Here is a 20,491-nt window from a genome sequence, read left to right as displayed (position 1 = left end):
TTGGATGTTTCCCTATTATTTTTAAACCAGTATTTAAACTAGTAAGCCCTATCCTCAACCTGTTTATCCATATTTCCTCTCTTCTATTCATTATACTATTATATCTTATGATTACTGCACAGTGGCGCAGTGGGTAGCGCTGTTGCCTTGCAGCAAGAATGTCCTGGGTTCGAGTACACCCCTGGGTCTTTCTGCATGGAGTTTGCATGTTCTCCCTGTGCATGCGTGGGTTCTCTCCGGGTACTCCGGCTTCCTCCCACAGACCAAAAACATGACTGTTAGGTTAATTGGCTTCTCCAAATTGTCCTTAGGTGTGAGTGTGTGTTTGAATGGTTGTTTGTCCTGTTTGTCTCTGTGTTGCTCTGCGACAGACTGGCGACCTGTCCAGGTGTACCCCGCCTCTCGCCCAGTGAACGCTGGAGATAGGCACCAGCAACCCCCGCGACCCCATGAGGGATAAAGCGGTTTGGAAGATGGATGGATCTTATGATAATATCTTTCTGTATTTTATATAAATGTCTTCATTTTTCTTCTAAATTCCATCTCTCCTGCCATATATTATTTATTTTATCTTTAATAATTACTTTTATTTCTTTTCTACTTAGCGGGACATCATATTCAATCTCTCTTGCCTTAACTGCTTCTTTAGCTAATTTATCTACTTTTTTATTACCTAAAATTCCTTTATGTGCTGGAACCCATGTTAATTGAATACTTATTTTTTTGTTGCTTTATACCATGTATTCAATAACTGACTTCATCTAGAAGATCTTGACGGCTTTTAGATTTTCCACTTTTAAAACTAGTCAGGCAAGACGATTAATCTGAACAGATAACTACATTTCTAGGCTTCACCTCCAGCACCCATTGTAATGCCAAAATAATTGCCAACATCTCTGCTGAAAAAAATTGATAAATTATCTGCTGTTCTTTTTATAGAAATTTTTTCTGTACAGTATGCTATATTACTAAATATTTCCTTCCCATCCAAAACTCCTTATGTGATGGCCATATTCCCAACATTCTCTGAATATCTGTTTAGTAGGGTGATTTTCCTCATGCCCTTGTAAATTTAACCAGTAATTTATTGACAGTTTCATCCTCCTTAAGTCCAGTGGCATTTCTCCAGTAATCACCTGAAGAGCAGGAATTGGAGATGTTCTAAAAGCACCACAACATATTCTTTGGCTTGGATTCTATCTAAATCTAATAACAAAGAATTTGCAGCTGACTTATAAACGATACATCCATAGTCCAACACAGATCGAATTAAAACATCATATATTATTTTCAAAGATGTACTAGTTGCCCCCCCAGTCATTCCCTGACAAACATCTCAAAATATTATGAAAATTAAATTGTTGTTGCAGTTTTTGAAAAGTAATGAAAAAAAGAGTGTAAAGTAAAAAAAAATAGTGGACATTGACACCCATACAATAGTTATTGTGTAGTGTTTATTATCTGATTTAAACCTTACATGTACATGTTCATTGGTTTAACTTACTTTAAAAAAAAATTCTCATCATGGTTTATCTTGTTAAAATGTGTTAAAAAATCCTTTGTCACTTGAACTATACCAAACTGTTCTTAAGTCCTTGGGTCTTTCTAAGTATTTTTTTTCTCTTAATATAGTTTATATGGTTAAAATATATTGTTAAAATACATGTATATTTTTAAAACTCTTTTGTCACTTGATCCATACCAAACTGTTCTTTAGTCCTTGGATCTTTTTATTTCATTTTCTGTATACATATCATTTCTGGAAATAAAGAAAATCTTTGTTTGATTAATTGTTGATAAGGATAATTTGTTCTTCAAACTACTTTTTAACCTTGTGCATGCTGTAAAAAGCACGAGATTTTGACTTAAAAACTCATTTTCAATTACAATAAGGTAATCGTGCTAATTCCACTTATGTTCATCCATTAAAATTATCAATTAAAAAATCCTTAGATGAATAATTAGGGTAGTGTGAAAGAGTAAAGATGGCATTCTTTGGTCATTTAGCCTCACATTGTCTCGACCCCATGACCCTTGACCCTTGACCCCATGACCCTTAGGTGCACACCCCCCTTTGAAAAATCCTGGATCTGCCCCTGCTTTTAGTCGGGCTCGGGTTCGGGTTCGGGCTCATTAATAGCTTAATTTGTGGGGCAGGGTCGGGTTAGGGCCTGATTGCCAGGGGTCCGGGCCAGGCTTGAAATTTTAGGCCCGTGCAGGCCTTCACCGCACGTCACTAGCGTGTACAAGTCATCCAGTTTGACTTTAGTTGAAATAGTTTTGGTTCTGAATAAATATGTGTAATCTGTCTGGAAGGTCACAAGGATTGTGAACATATGATTAAAATGAGATCTGAGCTGCCTCCTATTCATTTTGACAGCAACTGTCTGATCTGTGGTCTGACCCAAGATGGCCGCCCTGTTGGCACGTCAGCCTAGCGGCCGGCAGCGTCCAATGGGGTGTCTACGTATATGATGTCTATGCGTCTACGTATATGATGGCTCAGTGGGTCAGATCATAGACATATAAGAGTAAACCCGCATTGACTGTCCCGGCGCAGGAATTACGGCCGCCATCTTGGGGCGGTCGACCTGCTACCCTAACCTGCTGATTCAAGCTGAACACACTAATGATACCTCAGCACTGTGCGGCGTATTTTTGTTTAAATCGACTGACTATTGACATCAGGGCTCGAGGGATAACTTTTCACAAGTAAGATTAAAAGATATTGTTTATATAAGAATGTGATTTTTCTAATATTAGAAAGATACAGGTCTACATGTCCAAGTTTTTGTGACTTGGTCTCTCCAAAATTGCATCTACTCCGTGAAGGCATCAGAGCTTTAGACATCGTGATGTCATATATATACACATATGTATATGTGTATATATATGTATATGTTTGTGTATACTGTAACTGTGATTTTGTACATAGTAATAACAAAAAATTCTTAAAGTGCATGATTGGCTGTGTTTTGCGGCATACATAAATTCTGTCAGAATATTCAATTACTTTTAACCACACTAAGAACATTTAAATGCACTGAACCATTTGTTATAATAGCTATAGCTCTAAAGTTTTCTGATAAAAACAACGTGAAAATTAGTTCAATAATCAGCGAGTATAGTTGACTAAAATTGATTCTGCACATGGTTAACACATTACACTGAGCGGAGTTCTCGACCGCCCCAAGATGGCGCCCTTAAATCTCATCTATAGGCGAGAGCGGTCCATTCGGGGTCGACTCTTTATATATGTCTATGGGGTCAGATTGGCTCGGGGGGCCTGCACTTCAGGCCCCCCGAGCCAATCTATCTGATTTGGTGATAAACACTGATTTGTTACAAATCAATTTTATTTTTTTAATTTACGGTTATTTTTCACTAACTTAATCGAGGCATGAAAACTTTTAACATCATTTTGGAATGCTTCTGTAGTAGTCTGACAATTTAATTGGTAATTTTGCAGGATCAAAGTTACATCTTAAGAGAAATTTCCTTCCTCCAATTTAAAAAAAAAGTTGTGAAGGGAAACTAAACCATAAACTCTTTTCATTTTTAACAAAAGTCTGCAGCCATTTTAATTTTATCACGGCATGCATCACTTTAAAATCAATAACGTTTATTCCTCCTTTTTCTACTGATATTACTATGTCGTTTTTTTCTGATCACATGTTTATTATTCCAGATTAAATTGTGACAATATTCTTCCAAAAATTGAGCCCACTGTCAAATTTTTTTGTAAAATGACTTGAATATTTGTTTTGTCATTTTCAGTGTGGTCCTTGTTAATCATTATACCTAAATATTTTACCTAATTTTTATCAATTAAAGTGGGTTGATTATTTTGAATTGTTAAGATTTTACATTTTTCTATGTTCATCTTTAAGCCTGAAGCTTTTGAGAAAAAAGAAACCGCTAAATTAACTAAATAAAATTGATTCGTTACAAATGCAGACCGCGGGCTCAATGTAGTTTGTTTGAGTGGCGTTGCCATAATGTGAGAATTTTGTGACGTCATCGGGAGGCGCAGGGACCATGGAGAATTTCTTCGTAAAATTTACAAACCGCAATCCCGCTCTAGAATAAAACCTACACCCCACTATAATTGCTTTAGTAAGCTGTCCAGACCAATCACAATGTTTTGCGTAATTGTGCAATCGTTAAACCAATCATGTATAGTGACGTCATCAGAAGGCCCAGGGCCCCGAGTCGATCTGACCACCCGAGCCGATCTGGTACCTACACCGGCGGTGGTGCTGGTGTGGCCACGGCATCTTCCTTTTTTTGTGTGCTGTGATTCCTGAGTTTGGGTTGTCTCACTGCGTTTGGTGTTTTAAAGGGTTTTTGTTTGCTGTGACGCCGTCCTTATAGTGGCCCTTTTGATAGGGACCTCAGCCACTGTAGTTTCTTTAGTTTTTCTTCTACTTTTGTTAGCTCATTACAAAGAACTGGTTTTAAAGAGTGTTTTAACATTTTGAAAGTGTTTTAACTGCATGTAATAAATAGTTCTTGTGGTAAACCTTGAAGCTGTCTCAGATGAGGGATTGCTGCAAAGCCATGGACAATGCAGACGACTCTCCCTGTAGCTCCACGCTTCTACAGGAGTGAATGCTGCTTGTTGGGACTTTGAAGCGATCAACTGGTTCCCTTATATAGGACATTTTTGACCAATCTGTATAATATGATTGATTTTGTAAAGTGCCTCGAGATGACATGTTTCATGAATTGGCACTATATAAATAAAATTTTAATTGAATTGATGTTTCAAATTACGCGTAAACTAAACCTGTGTGCCTTAAAAGGAAAGTAATATTCTCCGGGTGAAATTCCCAGGGTGGCGTTGTTGAACCTTTTATTTTAGACGATATTCCGAAATTTTACCTGGTGTCGCCACAATAATATTCTTCTAGTCCTACAGCTTTTGTCCTTTTATGTTCAAATTGATTCTTTTAATGTTTTTCAGCTACTTTTTCTTTTCTGCAGGGATCTTCTGCATCTTCTGCTCAAATCATTCTGCAGATTAGCATTCTCACTCGCTGTTACACAGGAACAGCTTTTTCTAGTTTGTTTAGTGTTTATCTGACTGACGTGTGTTGCTTTATTAACTCAATACTTGCTGGAATAAATTAGAAATGTCTCCCAAGGATGACAGCAGCATATAAAATATATAAATAAATCTATAAATGTTTTTCCTATCTAAGTGAATTTCTTCTGAGTGAGGACATGAAGAATTGAGGGAAAGAAAACAATAGAAACAGTATATGAAAATAACACATTTATTTTATACAAATCTTTGGAACAGAATCAAGGTTTAATATATTCAAATAATTAACAGTTACTAACATGGTTTAAAACAGAAATGACTTCTATTAACATCTTATACAAATATTTAATGTATTTTTACAGGTAGTGAAAAAAATTAAATGAACCAGCATGTGGACATGACTCCAACCGATCTACAGTAGGTAAGGTCAGATGTAGTCTTGTTCACTTAAACATACAGCCAGCTCTGCTGGAGCAGGAGGCAGCTTCCAGACAGCTCCCCGTCTTCAGCCGCCGGATGGCTGTCCTCCTCTGGGTCAACCTCCTCGTCCTCCACGTCAAGCTGGTCACCTGCCTCTATACAAATATTGTGGAGGATGCAGCAGGCGGCGATTACTTTTTGGGCAAACGTCAGGCAGACCTCCAGCGCCTTTAAGAAGATGAAACTCCACCGTATCTTCAGACTACCAAAGGCACGCTCAATGATGTTTCTCGCCTTGGTGTGGTGCCTGTTGTAGCATGCCTCCACTTGACCTGTACCAAATATAAAATTAATTTGTAATTTAGGTAATATGCTGATATGTCTTAATCTTCTATCCAAGTAATATAATGTATGTATCAATTGTGTGTCATCGTTGGCTCTATTTTAGGACAAGAAGGTAAGAGATCTTACTGGCAAGCTGTTTCCCTATAGGATGCACCACAGGCCAGCCAGTAGAGGGTCACCAGCACCTCTATCTCCTGTGGCCATCCATTGGCCTTCTGGATGGGCAGCGGCTGAAGGAGGAGGATAATGGTGGCCCTGTTTAGCTTGAAGGCTGGTTTCATTAAAAAATATTTGGAGCATTGGCACAGAGGTGTTCATGCTCACATATTTTGTTTCTGTTTCTTCCTGTAAATAAAAAATGCCAAAAGTTACCTTTTTCAATTTTCACCTTTTCACACCATAAAACTGCTTAACATGCAGATTAATATAGTTCTCAAGAAAGAAAAGGTAAAATGTATAGTGTTGTATGGTAAACGTAACAAATGGCTTCCCTTCCCTGGTATTTTTACCATTTCACTGAAAGAATGAGCTGAACTAACTGAACATAATTTATAGATTAATCACTGTAAAGGTGGGCAGACAAAAATGTGACTTTTCCTTTCTTAATGATCAATGCTGTGAAGGTCAGTAGGTGCAACCAAGTAGCTTAACCCTACTACTATAGTGTTACTAATGTTAAAATTGGGTTTTCATTTTAATTATTTCTAGAAAAATAGTCACAATTTCTTTCAGAAAAGTCTTCAATATTTCATTTACGATATAGTTTAGCATTATTTAATGATTTAAGTATAAAAATAAGTATTTTCAGTACCGTAATTACATAATTTTTTTGGCGACCCGGAAGTTATTCTGTTCGCGCTTGCGCAAATGAGCTGATGGTGCGGATCGTGCTACTGGTACGGATCAGGTAGTGACCATAGACATTATATACGTAGACGCCCCATTGGACGCTGCTGGCCGCTAGGCTGATGTGCCTACAGGGCGGCCATCTTGGTCATACCAAAGATCAGACAGCTGCTGTCAGAATGAATAGGAGGCAGCTCAGATCTCATTTTTATCATATGTTCACAATGCTGGTGACCTTTCAGTTAGATTACTCATATTTATTCAGAACCAAAACAATTTAAACTGAAGTCAAACTGGATGAGATATACACGCAGTTATATATTTTGCGGTTACATATTAATACAATTAACACCCAAATTATACACACATATCTCTCTCTCACATATATATATATATATATATATATATATATATATATATATATATATATATATATATACACACACACATATATATATATATACACATATATATACACACACATATATATATATACACATATATATATATATATACACACACACATATATATATATATATATATATATAGATATATATATATATATATAGATATATATATATATCTATATATATATACATACTATATCATATACATATATATAAGATATATATAGATATATATATATATATATATACATACATACATACATACATACATATACATATATATATATATATATATACATATATATATATATATATATATATATATATATATATATATATATATATATATATATATATATATATATATATATATATATATTAGGGCTGGGCAAGTTAACGCGTTAATTCCGCGTTAATTCATTAGACTATTTACGGCGATATTTATTTTATCGCGCATTAACGCATGTTGCTCACATGCTTTCAGTCAGTGTCAGTCAGGCAGCACTCTCCCGCTCCCCCTCCCCTCTCGTGCATGGCTCAGCGGCGCCAGCCAATCAGCACGCAGGCTCAGCCTGGCCCGCCCACTCAGCTCTCACACAAACTTGACAAACAAACAGCTGAGAGAGACCGCAGCAGCGAAAAAACATGAACAAGGGAAGTAGCACCGTTTGGCTTTATTTTAATACCGTAAATGAAATCAAGCTGTATGTTTTGTAAAAAGCCGGTTCATTTCAGTGGAAACACAGCAAATTTATCTAAGCACGTGAAAAAACATGAAAACGTCGAGCCCCAGAAACGGAGAGAGGAGACGAAACTTCTCTCATTGCCCCGACAGACGTCACTGACTGAGGCGTTTCAGTCCTCCAGGGAACATCCAGGTAGATCAGTGGATGGATGGATGGATGGATGGATGTTACTGGAGCCCACACATAACATGTAATTAAGACCTTGAAAGAACCCAGTACATATATTAAAAAGAGTTATTTAAGATAAGATAACATTAGCTAATCCTTTTTTTATCCCACGACGGGGAAATTTATAGGATTAAAGCAACAGGCAGGTGCACACAACACAGACAAAATTACATAAGGATTGAAATATATAAGAGGTGGATTAGCGAAAAAACACTGAACATAACATTATTATTATTATTATTATTATTGAATTGTAATAATAAAATAAAAACCACAAAACCCAAAAGGTCAACAGTTTCATGATACATCAAGCTTAGGGACTGGCTAATATACAGCAGGTCAAAAAAGGCCATATTTTGGCTGCAGTGCTTGCTGTTCTCTTATGAAGAAAAGATCAACTAGTGCACTAAATTCAATAGATGGGTTGAAAATATCCAGTATAAAATAAGTGCTACAAATGTTACAACACTTTTGTTCATATGGCAGCAGAACATTAAAATAAAAGTGCTCTTTACACTACTTTTGAATTAATTCTTGGAGTTTGTAAATACAATGCGATTAATCGCGATTAATCGCGATTAATCAGGGCGATTAATCGCGATTAAATATTTTAATCGTTGCCCAGCCCTAATATATATATATATATATATATATATATATATATATATATATATATATATATATGTGTGTGTGTTTTTTTTTTTTTTTTTTTCATACACTATTCATCGCAATGCCTTTTATCATAAATCGGCTCCGACAGGGTAGCTTCCTACTTCGTGTACATTTACAAATGGCACTTTAAACTGTACAAAAAACAGATACTCGTCAGTGACCATCTGCCACTTTTTAAGAGTGATGATAGCAGCACTGATTGAGTTCCATAAACTAAAACTATATACAGACAAGTGAGAGGAGATGTGCCAATAGCAGCATTTAAAAATGTTATAATACAAACCGCAATGTGTAAGAAAAGAAAAAAATCAACAAAAAAGTAAATAATGCATCTTAGAATCAAAGAGATTACAAAATCATAGCAAAAAGAAAGATACTTATTTTTTCCCCATAAATAATTTCTGTCTAGGAATTTAGGACCATTTGGTTTGTTTAGTTATATATATATATATATATATATATATATATATATATATATATATATATATACACTCATAAAATCTTACCTATGGAAGGTAATTCCCCGGGATGTGGTTCGTAGTGTCCTTTTATTTGCGCACCCATAAGCGGAGTAAAAGTCTGGCATCCTGGGAAGTAGCTTTGGAAGTTGCTTACTGTCAATACAAAATCGAAATTATGTATTAAGTTAGACTATCAATCATTTAATTCAATCAATTGGCCCCATGTAGCCCCTAAAAGGGTGACGTTTTCAGTCAGCTACTTTCTCTGGACATTGGGTGAGAATTCACCGGATTGAGAGTGTCTGAAAACATAAAGTACCATTTTCCTGAATTAACGTGTATTCTCCCTGAGTGCAGCTTGGTCTGACGTAAGATGGCCGCTCTGTCGGCACGCCTCTCACCCGTCGACGGGGCTGTTACTACCCAATCCGTACGGTCACTACCCGATCCTTACCGGTAGCACGATCCGTACCATCAGCTCATTTGCGCGTGCACGAACAGAATAACTTCCGGTAGGAAATATTTTGTTTTTCTTACTTTTTTATTGTTTTGTATTTTTTCAAGGCTGGGGTTTCTTTTTGTATATCTTTGTATTTGCGGCAATATTGCATATTCTATAAATTAAACAACAGAAATACATAAAAAAATACATCGTGTTTTGTTTTTTTTTAATAGCAAAAATGTTTCCCAGTTGTGGTTAGGGAAATAAAAACATATAAACCATTTCTTAAAGAACATAAACCCCCAGCTATAAACACATATTGGAGTACAGAAACGTATTTGATTTAGAATTTTTTCGAAGTTTGAAGATTTTTTAGCATTTATTTGATTTGCATATGTATGTATTTTGTGCTTAATAAATGTATTTTAATAAGGTATGCCTCGCTTTGTGTGTTCTTGGTTCTATTCCCTGTTCGCTTAAAAAAAAAACAAAAAAAAAACAGTGCGGCTACTATAATTACGAGGTCTTCTCTAGTTTATGATGTGTACACCAGAGGGCACTAAAATCTCAATCGATAATTTTAACTTTCTAATAAAATAAATGTTTAGAACAAGATTATTTGTATAACGAAATTCACCGTATAGTTAAGGATGAAATATTTTTTTCCAGTCCTGTTTGAACAAGCAATAAAACTAACAGAGTGCATTCAGACAAAACAGATAAACGTTACGCAATGATATCTTCCCGAACTTCGGAGCATATCCAATGATGACGTCAAGCAATACAATGGAGAGAATGTAAAACGTATCAATTTCTTTCAGAAAAGTCTTTAATATTTTATTTACGATACAGTTTAGCATTATTTAATGATTTAAGTATAGAAATAAGTATTTTCAGTACCGTAATCACATTATTTTTTGGCGACCCGGAAGTTATTCTGTTCGCGCTTGCACAACTGAGCTGATGGTACGGATCGTGCTACCGGTACGGATCGGGGAGTGACACGCCCCATTTGACGATGTCACTTGTATTTGCGTAAATATTGCATATTTTATAAATAAATACAGAAATATACATAAATTTTTTTTGTGTGTTTTTAATAGCAAAAATGTTTCCCAGTTGTGGTTAGGGAAATAAGAATATATACACCATTTCTTAAAGTACATAAAAAAACCCCAGCTATAAACATGTTTAGGAGTATAGAAACCTATTTTATTTCGAATATTCTTCAGGTTTTTTAATCACACCCATTACCCTATTGAGACGGTGTCTTTCCCACGGCCAAAACTTAACAGATCAAAAACTGATCTTAAAGGAACAAATCATAAAAATCTAATACAAATCAATATGGCTCAACTTGAACCAAAAAATAAAACAATTAAATGTTGTCTATTAAATATAAGGTCTCTCCCTGCAAAGACTTTGTTAGTTAATGAATTGATTTCTGATAATTAGATTGATTCATTTTGTCTCACAGAAACCTGGCTACAAGAGGACTACGTTAGTATAAATGAGTTTTTGGATCAGCTGTCAGACTTCTTATCTGATTTGGTGATAAACACTGACAAGGTTATTATAGTGGGTGATTTTAACATTCATGTTGACACAGAATGTGATAACCTTAGTGTAGCCTTTAAAACTATCCTAGATTCAATTGGTTTTGCTCAAAATGTGCATAAACCGACGCACTCTTGGCTTCATACTTTAGACCTTGTGCTGACATGGCATTGATTGTGAAGAATTAACAGTATTTCCTCACAACCCTGTCCTATCCGATCATTTTTTAATAACATTTGAGTTTAATCTAATCTAATCTAGTTCTCCACCCCCAAAAGAGGGTTCCATTATAGTAGATCTTTATCGGACAATGCTGCATCAAACTTTAAAGAGTCTGTCCCCCTTTTAAATCCCGTCAGTATTGCAGAAATACCCTGCAGATAGCAGCAATGTTGTTTCTTCCCATTCACAAATAGATGTCTTTGTTAATGGTATGACTTGGTCATTGCGTTCTGCATTAGACAATGTAGCTCCCTTGAAAAACAAGGTGATTATTCACAGGAAGCTGGCTCCCTGGTTTAATTCAGAGCTGCGTTCCTTGAAGCACAATGTTAGGAAATTGGAGAGAAAATGGCACTCTACACGGCAAAAGGAATCCTACCTAATCTGGAGGGACAGTCTATTGTTGTATAACAAGACCCTCGCAGAGTTAGAGCAGCATATTTTTCCATCATTAATTGAGGAGAACAAAAATAATCCTAGGTTTCTCTTCAGTACAGTTGCCAAATTTACACAGAGTCATAGCTCCGTTCATCCATCCATTCCCTTAGCAGTAATGACTTCATGGGATTCTTCAAAAATAAAATTGATTCCATTACAAATAAAATAATTGGCATCGTCCCAAACATGATTACCTTGTACTCAGTAAGTGAGGCAGCGTTGGAGGAATCTTTAGAACCTGCGCAGTGTCTGAACTGTTTAGAAGCAGTAGAGCTTTCCGAGCTATCTAAAATATTAGCTTCATCTAAACCTTCTACCTGCATGTTAGACCCAATCCCATCCAAATTGTTTAAAGATGTATTCCCTTTGATCAGTGGTCCTATTTTAGACATGATTAATCTATCCTTAGTAAATGGATATGTACCACAGGCTTTTAAAGTAGCTGTTATTAAACCTTTACTTAAACCTTCTCTTGATCAAGAGAGTTAGTAAATTGCAGACCTATATCTAATCTTCTTTTCTTATCTAAAATAATTGAGAAAGTAGTTGCTAATCAACTCTGTGAACATTTACTAAGTAATGACCTACTTGAGGAGTTTCAGTCAGACTTCAGAGCTCATCATAGCACTGAAACAGCTCTGTTGAAGGTCACCAATGTCTATACATGGCCGTCACTACCCGATCCATACCGGTAGCACAATCCGTACCATTAGCTCATTTGCGAGTGCACGAACAGAATAACTTCCGGTAGTGCATTCAGACAATACAGATAAACGTTATGCAATGATATCTTCCCGGACTTCGGAGCATATCCAATGATGACATCCGGCAATACAATGGAGCGAATGTAAAACGTATCAATTTCTTTCAGAAAAGTCTTCAATATTTTTTTTACGGCATAGTTTAGCATTCTTTAATGATTTAAGTATATAAATAAATATTTTCAGTACCGTAATTACATTATTTTTTTTTTGCCGACCCAGAAGTTATTCTGTTCGCACGTGCGCAAATGAGCCGATGGTACGGATTGTGCTACCGGTACGGATCGGGTAGTGACAAGCCGGCCACTAGGCCGACGTGCCTACAGGGCGGCCATCTTGGGTCAGACCACAGATCAGACATCTGCTGTCAGAATGAATAGGAAGCAGCTCAAATCTAATTTTATCATATGTTCACAATGCTGGTGACCTTTCTGTTAGACTACATATATTAATTCGGAACCAAAACAATTTAAACTGAGGTCAAACTGGATGAGATAAATACACGCGGTTATATATTTTACAGTTACATATTAATATAATAAACACACAAATGATACAAACATATTTTTCTCATATATATATATATATATATATATATATATATATATATATATATATATATATATATATATATATATACACACACACACACACACATATATATATATATATATATATATATATATCTACTTCATGTACATTTACAAATGGCACTTTAAACTGTACAAAAAACAGATACTCGTCAGTGACCATCTGCCACTTTTTAAGAGTATGCACTGATCTACATAGGAGCAAAACTATATACAGACAAGGGAGAGCAGATGTGCCAATAGCAGCATTTAAAAATGAAGCTGAAGGCGCAAGTTCAATCGAAGAAACTCATCGCCTGCCTCCATTCAATCAGAGTCCGATACGCCTCTGATGTGAGCCAATCAGCTACGAACCGCACCTCCATGAAGCCAATCAGCATCCCACGCTCATCTTAAAAGCAACTTCAAATCCACGTCTCAGCCTGCTAACCAGCAAGCGCAAACGGATTGCATGTTGGATTTCGAATCAGATGTCCGATTCAAGACGTTAACAACTCATCCTCAAATCCTGCTGCTCTTAGGAACGCCATCTAGCCGCGCATCCATCCTCTGCAATCTCTGTATTCGTTCCAGCATATCTTAACCAGCACTGACCTGGATTCGCTCTCTTAGCTGGCATTCTTCCGCTGTGGCGTCTCATTCCGTCACCCAACCTCTGTTTTCATCAGCTCCGATTCCTGGCGCTATGAACTTGCAAATCCCCGCTTTTCACAAGCGACGTAGACGCCGTCCCAACTCTGACTCAGCTCCGGTCCCGCTCTGCTTCGTAGCCGAAAGCGGCTATCGTCCTGCGCAACTTTCAGCCGGATCTGCTCTCATGCCCGCTCCTAGCAGCTCAAGGTAACATGTATCCACTCATGTTCTCATTCTTATTACATGCATTTCGCTCATCATGCTCCTGAACTGTCCGTCTGTTAGGCAGAAGTATCCCATCCATTCTGTTTGTTTTCGTTTTCTTCTTCTTCTGGTTTTGGCGGTTGGCAACAGGCTTGTAGTAGCATTACTGCCACCTACTGGTTGCAGTATGGTTCGTGATGGACTCAATCAATCTTCTCTTATTTCATAATTATGTCATTCTAATTCAACTCATTGTTCATATTTTCTACAGTAATTTCTTGTCCATAGTATGCTCGATTTTAAGTGTTAATTAAGTTTGTAAGCTGAAATGTTAACCTTACCATTTTCCTCTTTTGTTTTTCCCATTTCTGTGTTCTCTTACTATCTTTGATATGGCAACGTTCTTCTCGTCTCCCCTTTATCATCAACCTGTAGGCTGTATTAGCAAATGTCTCAGCATTTTAAATCTCTGATTTCGTCATTCAAAGACTTACTATTGGCAATCCTTCCGCATTAAGTACCTTCAATGTCATTCACGTTCAGTTTAACCGGACAGTAGGGTTGAGTTGTTACTTAACCCATTTTATTTCAGAAGTGCATTTTAAATCCAGCGATTTATACCAATTGTTGTGCCCTTAACGAGCTCTGCTGCTCTGGCCAGGCATTCATAAAGTATTCTGTCAAATTCTCTTCACCTACTTTCATCGTGCACTGCCACGTGCTACGTTGTGTGCCTTGTCTCGTGCCCTGTCTCATACCCCTGCCATGTGCCCTGCCATGTGCCCTGCCATGTGCCCTGCCATGTGCCCTGCCATGTGCCCTGCCATGTGCCCGGCCATGTGCCCGCCATGTGCCCTGCCATGTGCCCGTCTCCTACTCCTCATGTACTCTGTATGTGCCTGTTTCGTGTCCTTCATGTCATGAGCATTCATTCTTTCATGTCCCCATGCATCAGCCCCATGCATCAGCCCCATGCATCAGCCCCATGCATCAGCCCCATGCATCAGCCCCATGCATCAGCCATGCAGCAACCCCGAGCACCGGCCAAGCACCTCACCATTCATCTCACCTCATCTCACCATCCATCTCACCGTTCCCCTCACCTCACCTCACCATTCACCTCACCTTCATCTCCCATTCCACATCACTGTTTTGTAGGCCTTCGCGGCAAACGGCCCTGTTTTGGTAGGCCTTCGCGGCAAACGGCCCTGTTTTGGTAGGCCTTCGCGGCAAACGGCCCTGTTTTGGTAGGCCTTCGCGGCAAACGGCCCTGTTTTGGTAGGCCTTCGCGGCAAACGGCCCTGTTTTGGTAGGCCTTCGCGGCAAACGGCCCTGTTTTGGTAGGCCTTCGCGGCAAACGGCCCTGTTTTGGTAGGCCTTCGCGGCAAACGGCCCTGTTTTGGTAGGCCTTCGCGGCAAACGGCCCTGTTTTGGTAGGCCTTCGCGGCAAACGGCCCTGTTTTGGTAGGCCTTCGCGGCAAACGGCCCTGTTTTGGTAGGCCTTCGCGGCAACGGCCCTGTTTTGGTAGGCCTTTGCGGCAAACGGCCCTCTCATTAAGCTACGCTGCTTCTCCTTTTCATTCTTCTCTGCCCGTCTGGAGCACGCTTTCTCTGTGGCGCCTGAATTAGCACAATGTTCAATTGGTGAATCCTCTTTGCTAGGTTGGTGAGACTTGATTGGGCTACTGGGCAAAATGAAGATAGAAAGAGGCTAAGGAACTATTTGCAAACAAAACAAAGAAAGGTCAAACAAGGGTGGTTGATCAGGATAACTCTGTGAATCCTTGTTCACTGAGAGTCTGATTCCAAGAACATGGGATGGAGTCGAGTCATTTGCATGTATTTCAATCTATTCACAATGCGGGCCAAGTTAAACAGAACATTATTTGTTGAAATAATGGCTCGGACATGTTCCCCAGGCAATGAGAGCCTCTCCAGATGCTGAAGCAGGCAGTCGAGTCTAGCAGACCTTGGATCAAGCGTGGCTGGCCAAACACCTTTCCCAGCTGCTGGCTTGTGTGTTGGTCAGGGCCGACCAGGCTTCATGGGTGGCCTTCTTTGTCTGCTCTGTGAGAGCTGCTAAAAAAGTCTGCAGGAGTGAGCTGAAGAAAGAAAGCTCTTTGTCTGTGGGAGGTAGGTTTTATTTATAAAGAGGGTTTTCAGCAGGACCCGGTGGGAAGAAAGGCGTCCAAGCATTGAGGGTCTCATGTTGCAGCAGGACAGAATTCCTGTTACCTTCCCCATACCACAGTTCAGAATTCAACCCGAGATCAATTATTTATCATGCCGTTATTGTATAACATTAGTTTAAATTACGGATCCTGTCTGCAGACTGGTGAGGCTAATTAAGCTAATAAGTAATGAAGTTCATCAGTTTTATCAGAATGTAGTAAGAATCTAAGTATTTTCATTTCAAACATCATGGAATGAGCTCAATAGCTTAATCCGTTAATGACAGCATTTATTATGCGCTCGGCAGTTTATGCATTCATGAGTTAAGCAAACATTATTTGATAATTATGTCTTATATCATGTTACCATCTTCATCCTCTTCATTCATATTGTGGTCACTTCCTTTCCTAGATCTTCCTTTCACTATTCTCAGTTTGTCCTTTTTAAATTAAACCTGTCGGCCTGCAAATCGAGTTCTAGGTATTGATCTCAACTCGGTTCCAGCATGGTTCCTGCCTGCAGTTCAGCTCTCGAATTCACAAGATATCAGTCTCATCCCATATCAGTTGTTTTCAACCGTCAGCTGCCCTCCTTGCTTGGTCACCTCAATCTCACAAATGCATCATTGCCAGAGTCATGCTTTATTTCCAGGCAGCTAGAGTTCGCTAAATTTGTTCTTTCCTTCTTGAACAGGATACTCCGATTGAGAGCTGCCGTTTTGACCGTCTGGTCTGCTTCTCGCCTGATCGAAATATATTCTATAATGCCTTTCTGTCGTGGATGTGTTTAAAAATTTACGGATGCTGCCATCCGTAGGTTTTGGGGGGGGGGGGGGTTCTTTATAATTGTTTCACAGGTTCCTGATCACTCAAACAATGGGCTTGGTCATCATCATCATGCCTCACACATCGTTCTGAGCTTCCATTCATTTTAGCTGCCCAATGCCTCTCGGCTTTAAGGTAATCTAACTGCAAATACTGGTGGTGGATTGAAACTTTTCACATGTTTCGTCAGACCCTTCATGTTTCACTCTTTCAAATTGAGTTTATCATTCATAATCATCACAGTTCGTAACTCTCCTATCATATAGTTGATCTTTCTTGCTTCTTTCATATCATCATTAATCATATGTATACTTTCATTCATATCGCAACTCATATTGACAGTTATCCCGTCACTCATTCTGTTATGTATCCTTTCATGCATTCTTTATGTATCCTGCAATGCACTCTCTCGTGCGTCTCGTAGTATCTGGTCCTGCGTCTTGTCATGTGTTCTTTCATGCCTGCGTCAAGCATTCTGTTATGCATCCTGTTATGCATCATGTCACCTGTGTCGCATCTTGTCATGATCACTCATTTCTCTATGTGCATCATCTGCAAGACATCTTCCGCAAGAAAGCGTACGCAAGAAAGCGTACGCAAGAAAGCGTACGCAAGACATCTTCCGCAAGAAAGCGTACGCAAGAAAGCGTACGCAAGAAAGCGTACGCAAGACATCTTCCGCAAGAAAGCATAAGCAAGACATCTTCCGCAAGAAAAGCATCTATGCTCACATCTTCCGCAAGAAAGCATATGCAAGACATCTTCCGCAAGAAAAGCATTCATGCTCACATCTTCCGCAAGAAAACATAAGCTAGACATCTTCCGCAAGAAAGCATCTCTGCTCACATCTTCCGCAAGAAAGCATAAGCAAGACATCTTCCGCAAGAAAGAATCTCTGCTCACATCTTCCGCAAGAAGCATACGCAAGACATCTTCTGCAAGAAAGCATCTCTGCTCACTTCTCCTTGTTCATTTCGTTCATTTCATTCACCTAATCATCTCCCATTCAAATCACTATCCCGTCACACTGCCTTATGAGCCAGGCGCTCTGACCTCGGCATTTTTGGGGGGAACATCCCTGTTCTCCTCATACATCTACTTATGCATATTAAAGTATAATTCAGCATTAATGTTCCTGCCGAGGTCTGAGCGCCAAAGACTTAAAATATTGTATCAATAAAATCCTTCTAATTGCCATTTCTTTCTCTGTGAGTTTTTCAGATTGAAATGAAGCTGAAGGCGCAAGTTCAATCGAAGAAACTCATCGCCTGCCTCCATTCAATCAGAGTCCGATACGCCTCTGATGTGAGCCAATCAGCTACGAACCGCACCTCCATGAAGCCAATCAGCATCCCACGCTCATCTTAAAAGCAACTTCAAATCCACGTCTCAGCCTGCTAACCAGCAAGCGCAAACGGATTGCATGTTGGATTTCGAATCAGATGTCCGATTCAACCCACCCCCAACCCCTTCTCCACCATCATAGCTGAGTTCATCTAGCTTCCAAGACGTTCCTCCATCCTCAACCCATCAGAGTGTTTTCTCCCTTCAGTCTTCATCACTCCCTATCGCCTGTTATTGGTCCGGCAGAAGACCACCATGTTGGGCCCGGTTCTGCCAGAGGTTTCTTCCCAAAGGGGAGTTTTTCCTCTCCACAGTCGCTTCAAGCTTGCTCATCATGGACAGTCCATGCAAACCTGTGTTTATCAAGTTGGACATCTATCTTAAACAGATCATCATATGGACTGAACAAACTTCATCTATCTCCACTCCACCACCAGTTTCAGACCTGGGGGGGAACATCCCTGTTCTCATACATCTACTTATGCATATTAAAGTATAATTCAGCATTAATGTTCCTGCCGAGGTCTGAGCGCCAAAGACTTAAAATATTGTATCAATAAAATCCTTCTAATTGCCATTTCTTTCTCTGTGAGTTTTTCAGATTGAAATGATATAATACAAACCGCAATGTGGTAGAAAAGAAAAATATCAACAAAAAACGAAATAATGCGTCTTAGAATCAAAGAGATTACAAAATCATAGCAAAAAGAAAATACTCATGTCTGTCCAGTAATTTAAGACCATTTTGTTTGTTTTGTTTATTAATATATATATATATATATATATATATATATATATATATATATATATATATATATATATATATATATATATATATATCTATATCTCAGGGTTTCCCGCAGCGCTATCTTGGCGAGGCGGCCGCCGAAAGGAAACGTGTCGTACCCCCCCCCCCGCTCCGTGTGTGTGTGTGTGTGTGTATATATATATATATATATATATATATATATATATATATATATATATATATATATATACACACTCAAATCTCACTTATGGAAGGTAATTCCCCGGGATGTGGTTCGTAGTGTCCTTTTATTTGCGCCCCCATAAGCGGAGTAAACGTCGGGCATCCTGGGAAGTAGCTCTGGAAGTTGCTGTCAATACAAAATCGAAATGATGTATTACGTTAGACTATCAATCATTTAATTCCATTAATTGATCCCATGTAGCCTCTAAAAGGGTGACGTTTTCAGTCAGCTAATTTATCTGGAAATCGGTTGAGAATTCACCGGTTTTCAGAGTATCTGAAAACATAAAGTACCACTTTCCTGAATTGACGTGTATTCTCTCTGACCACAGCCTGGTCTGACATAAGATGGCCACTCTGTCGGCACGCCTCTCACCCGACGACGGGACATCTACGTATATGATGTCTATGTTCTTGCCAAGAACGGACTTGACGAGAACGCGAGTCTGTATTCGCATTCTCGTGAATTGAGAAACGGCCCGTGTTTATTATCAGCAGTGTTTCCTCTAAGTGCGCGCGTGTGCATTCACGCACAGCCAGTGTTGTATAGTAACGAAGTACAAATACTTCACTATTGTACTTAAGTATATTTTGGAGTACTTTATACTTTTCTTGAGTATAACATTTTTTGATTACTTTTACTTTTACTTCCCAATATTTCCAAACTTAATTGCATAATTTTACCCCCATTCATTTCCAATGTTTGGTTTAGTTACTCGTTACAAAAAAAGCGAGGCATCAGTGTGCCCGATGGAACTGGAAGTGGATTTGTTTGTTTTTAACCTCGGAGTGGCCATCTTTCAATTAGTACTATCTTTGATGTGTCAATCATACAATTCAACCAATTAAATCAACGACTGAAGACAACATGCTAGCCAATCATAGCTGGAGAGGGGCGGGTCGCTGGGCCAGACATTCAGCCTTCAGAGAGACACCATAGCTGCGTCTCAATTCGCAGGCTGCATCCTTCGAAGGACCCAGCCTACACAGCCTTCGGAGGATGCTCCGGAGGATTCTCAGCCGTTGGTAAATGGGACGGTCTAGCCTTTGGAGCACTTCCTGGTTGCGACACAATGTCATTACGTCTACCACAAGCCCGGGAAAAACAGCGCCAGACAAAAACCGACAGGATAAACGACACAAAAAAAAATTGATACGGACATTTTTATTATATTTCTTTTATATACTTGTTATTGGAGG

At 38.7% G+C, this 20,491-nt stretch overlaps 1 protein-coding gene across 6 annotated transcripts in view; it reads right to left on the bottom strand.

Moving 5' to 3' along the window:
- slc37a1 (solute carrier family 37 member 1) overlaps nt 1-20,491 on the bottom strand; it is a 141,093-nt gene that overhangs the window by 7,899 nt on the left and 112,703 nt on the right. For 4 of the 6 annotated variants that reach the window (XM_036138751.1, XM_036138747.1, XM_036138748.1 and 1 more), the window contains one exon: nt 9,159-9,266. The exons of 1 other annotated variant lie outside the window; for it this stretch is intronic. In XM_036138751.1, the coding sequence (XP_035994644.1) occupies nt 9,159-9,266 (108 nt within the window). Of the gene's footprint in view, nt 1-9,158; nt 9,267-20,491 lie in introns of those variants that run through there. One more of the 6 variants, XR_004931322.1, reaches the window with a different exon arrangement.

The sequence above is a fragment of the Fundulus heteroclitus genome, chromosome 7 (assembly GCF_011125445.2).
Source record: "Fundulus heteroclitus isolate FHET01 chromosome 7, MU-UCD_Fhet_4.1, whole genome shotgun sequence".
Classification (NCBI taxonomy): Eukaryota; Metazoa; Chordata; class Actinopteri; order Cyprinodontiformes; family Fundulidae; genus Fundulus; species Fundulus heteroclitus.
This window is presented reverse-complemented; position numbering and strand designations above follow the sequence as displayed.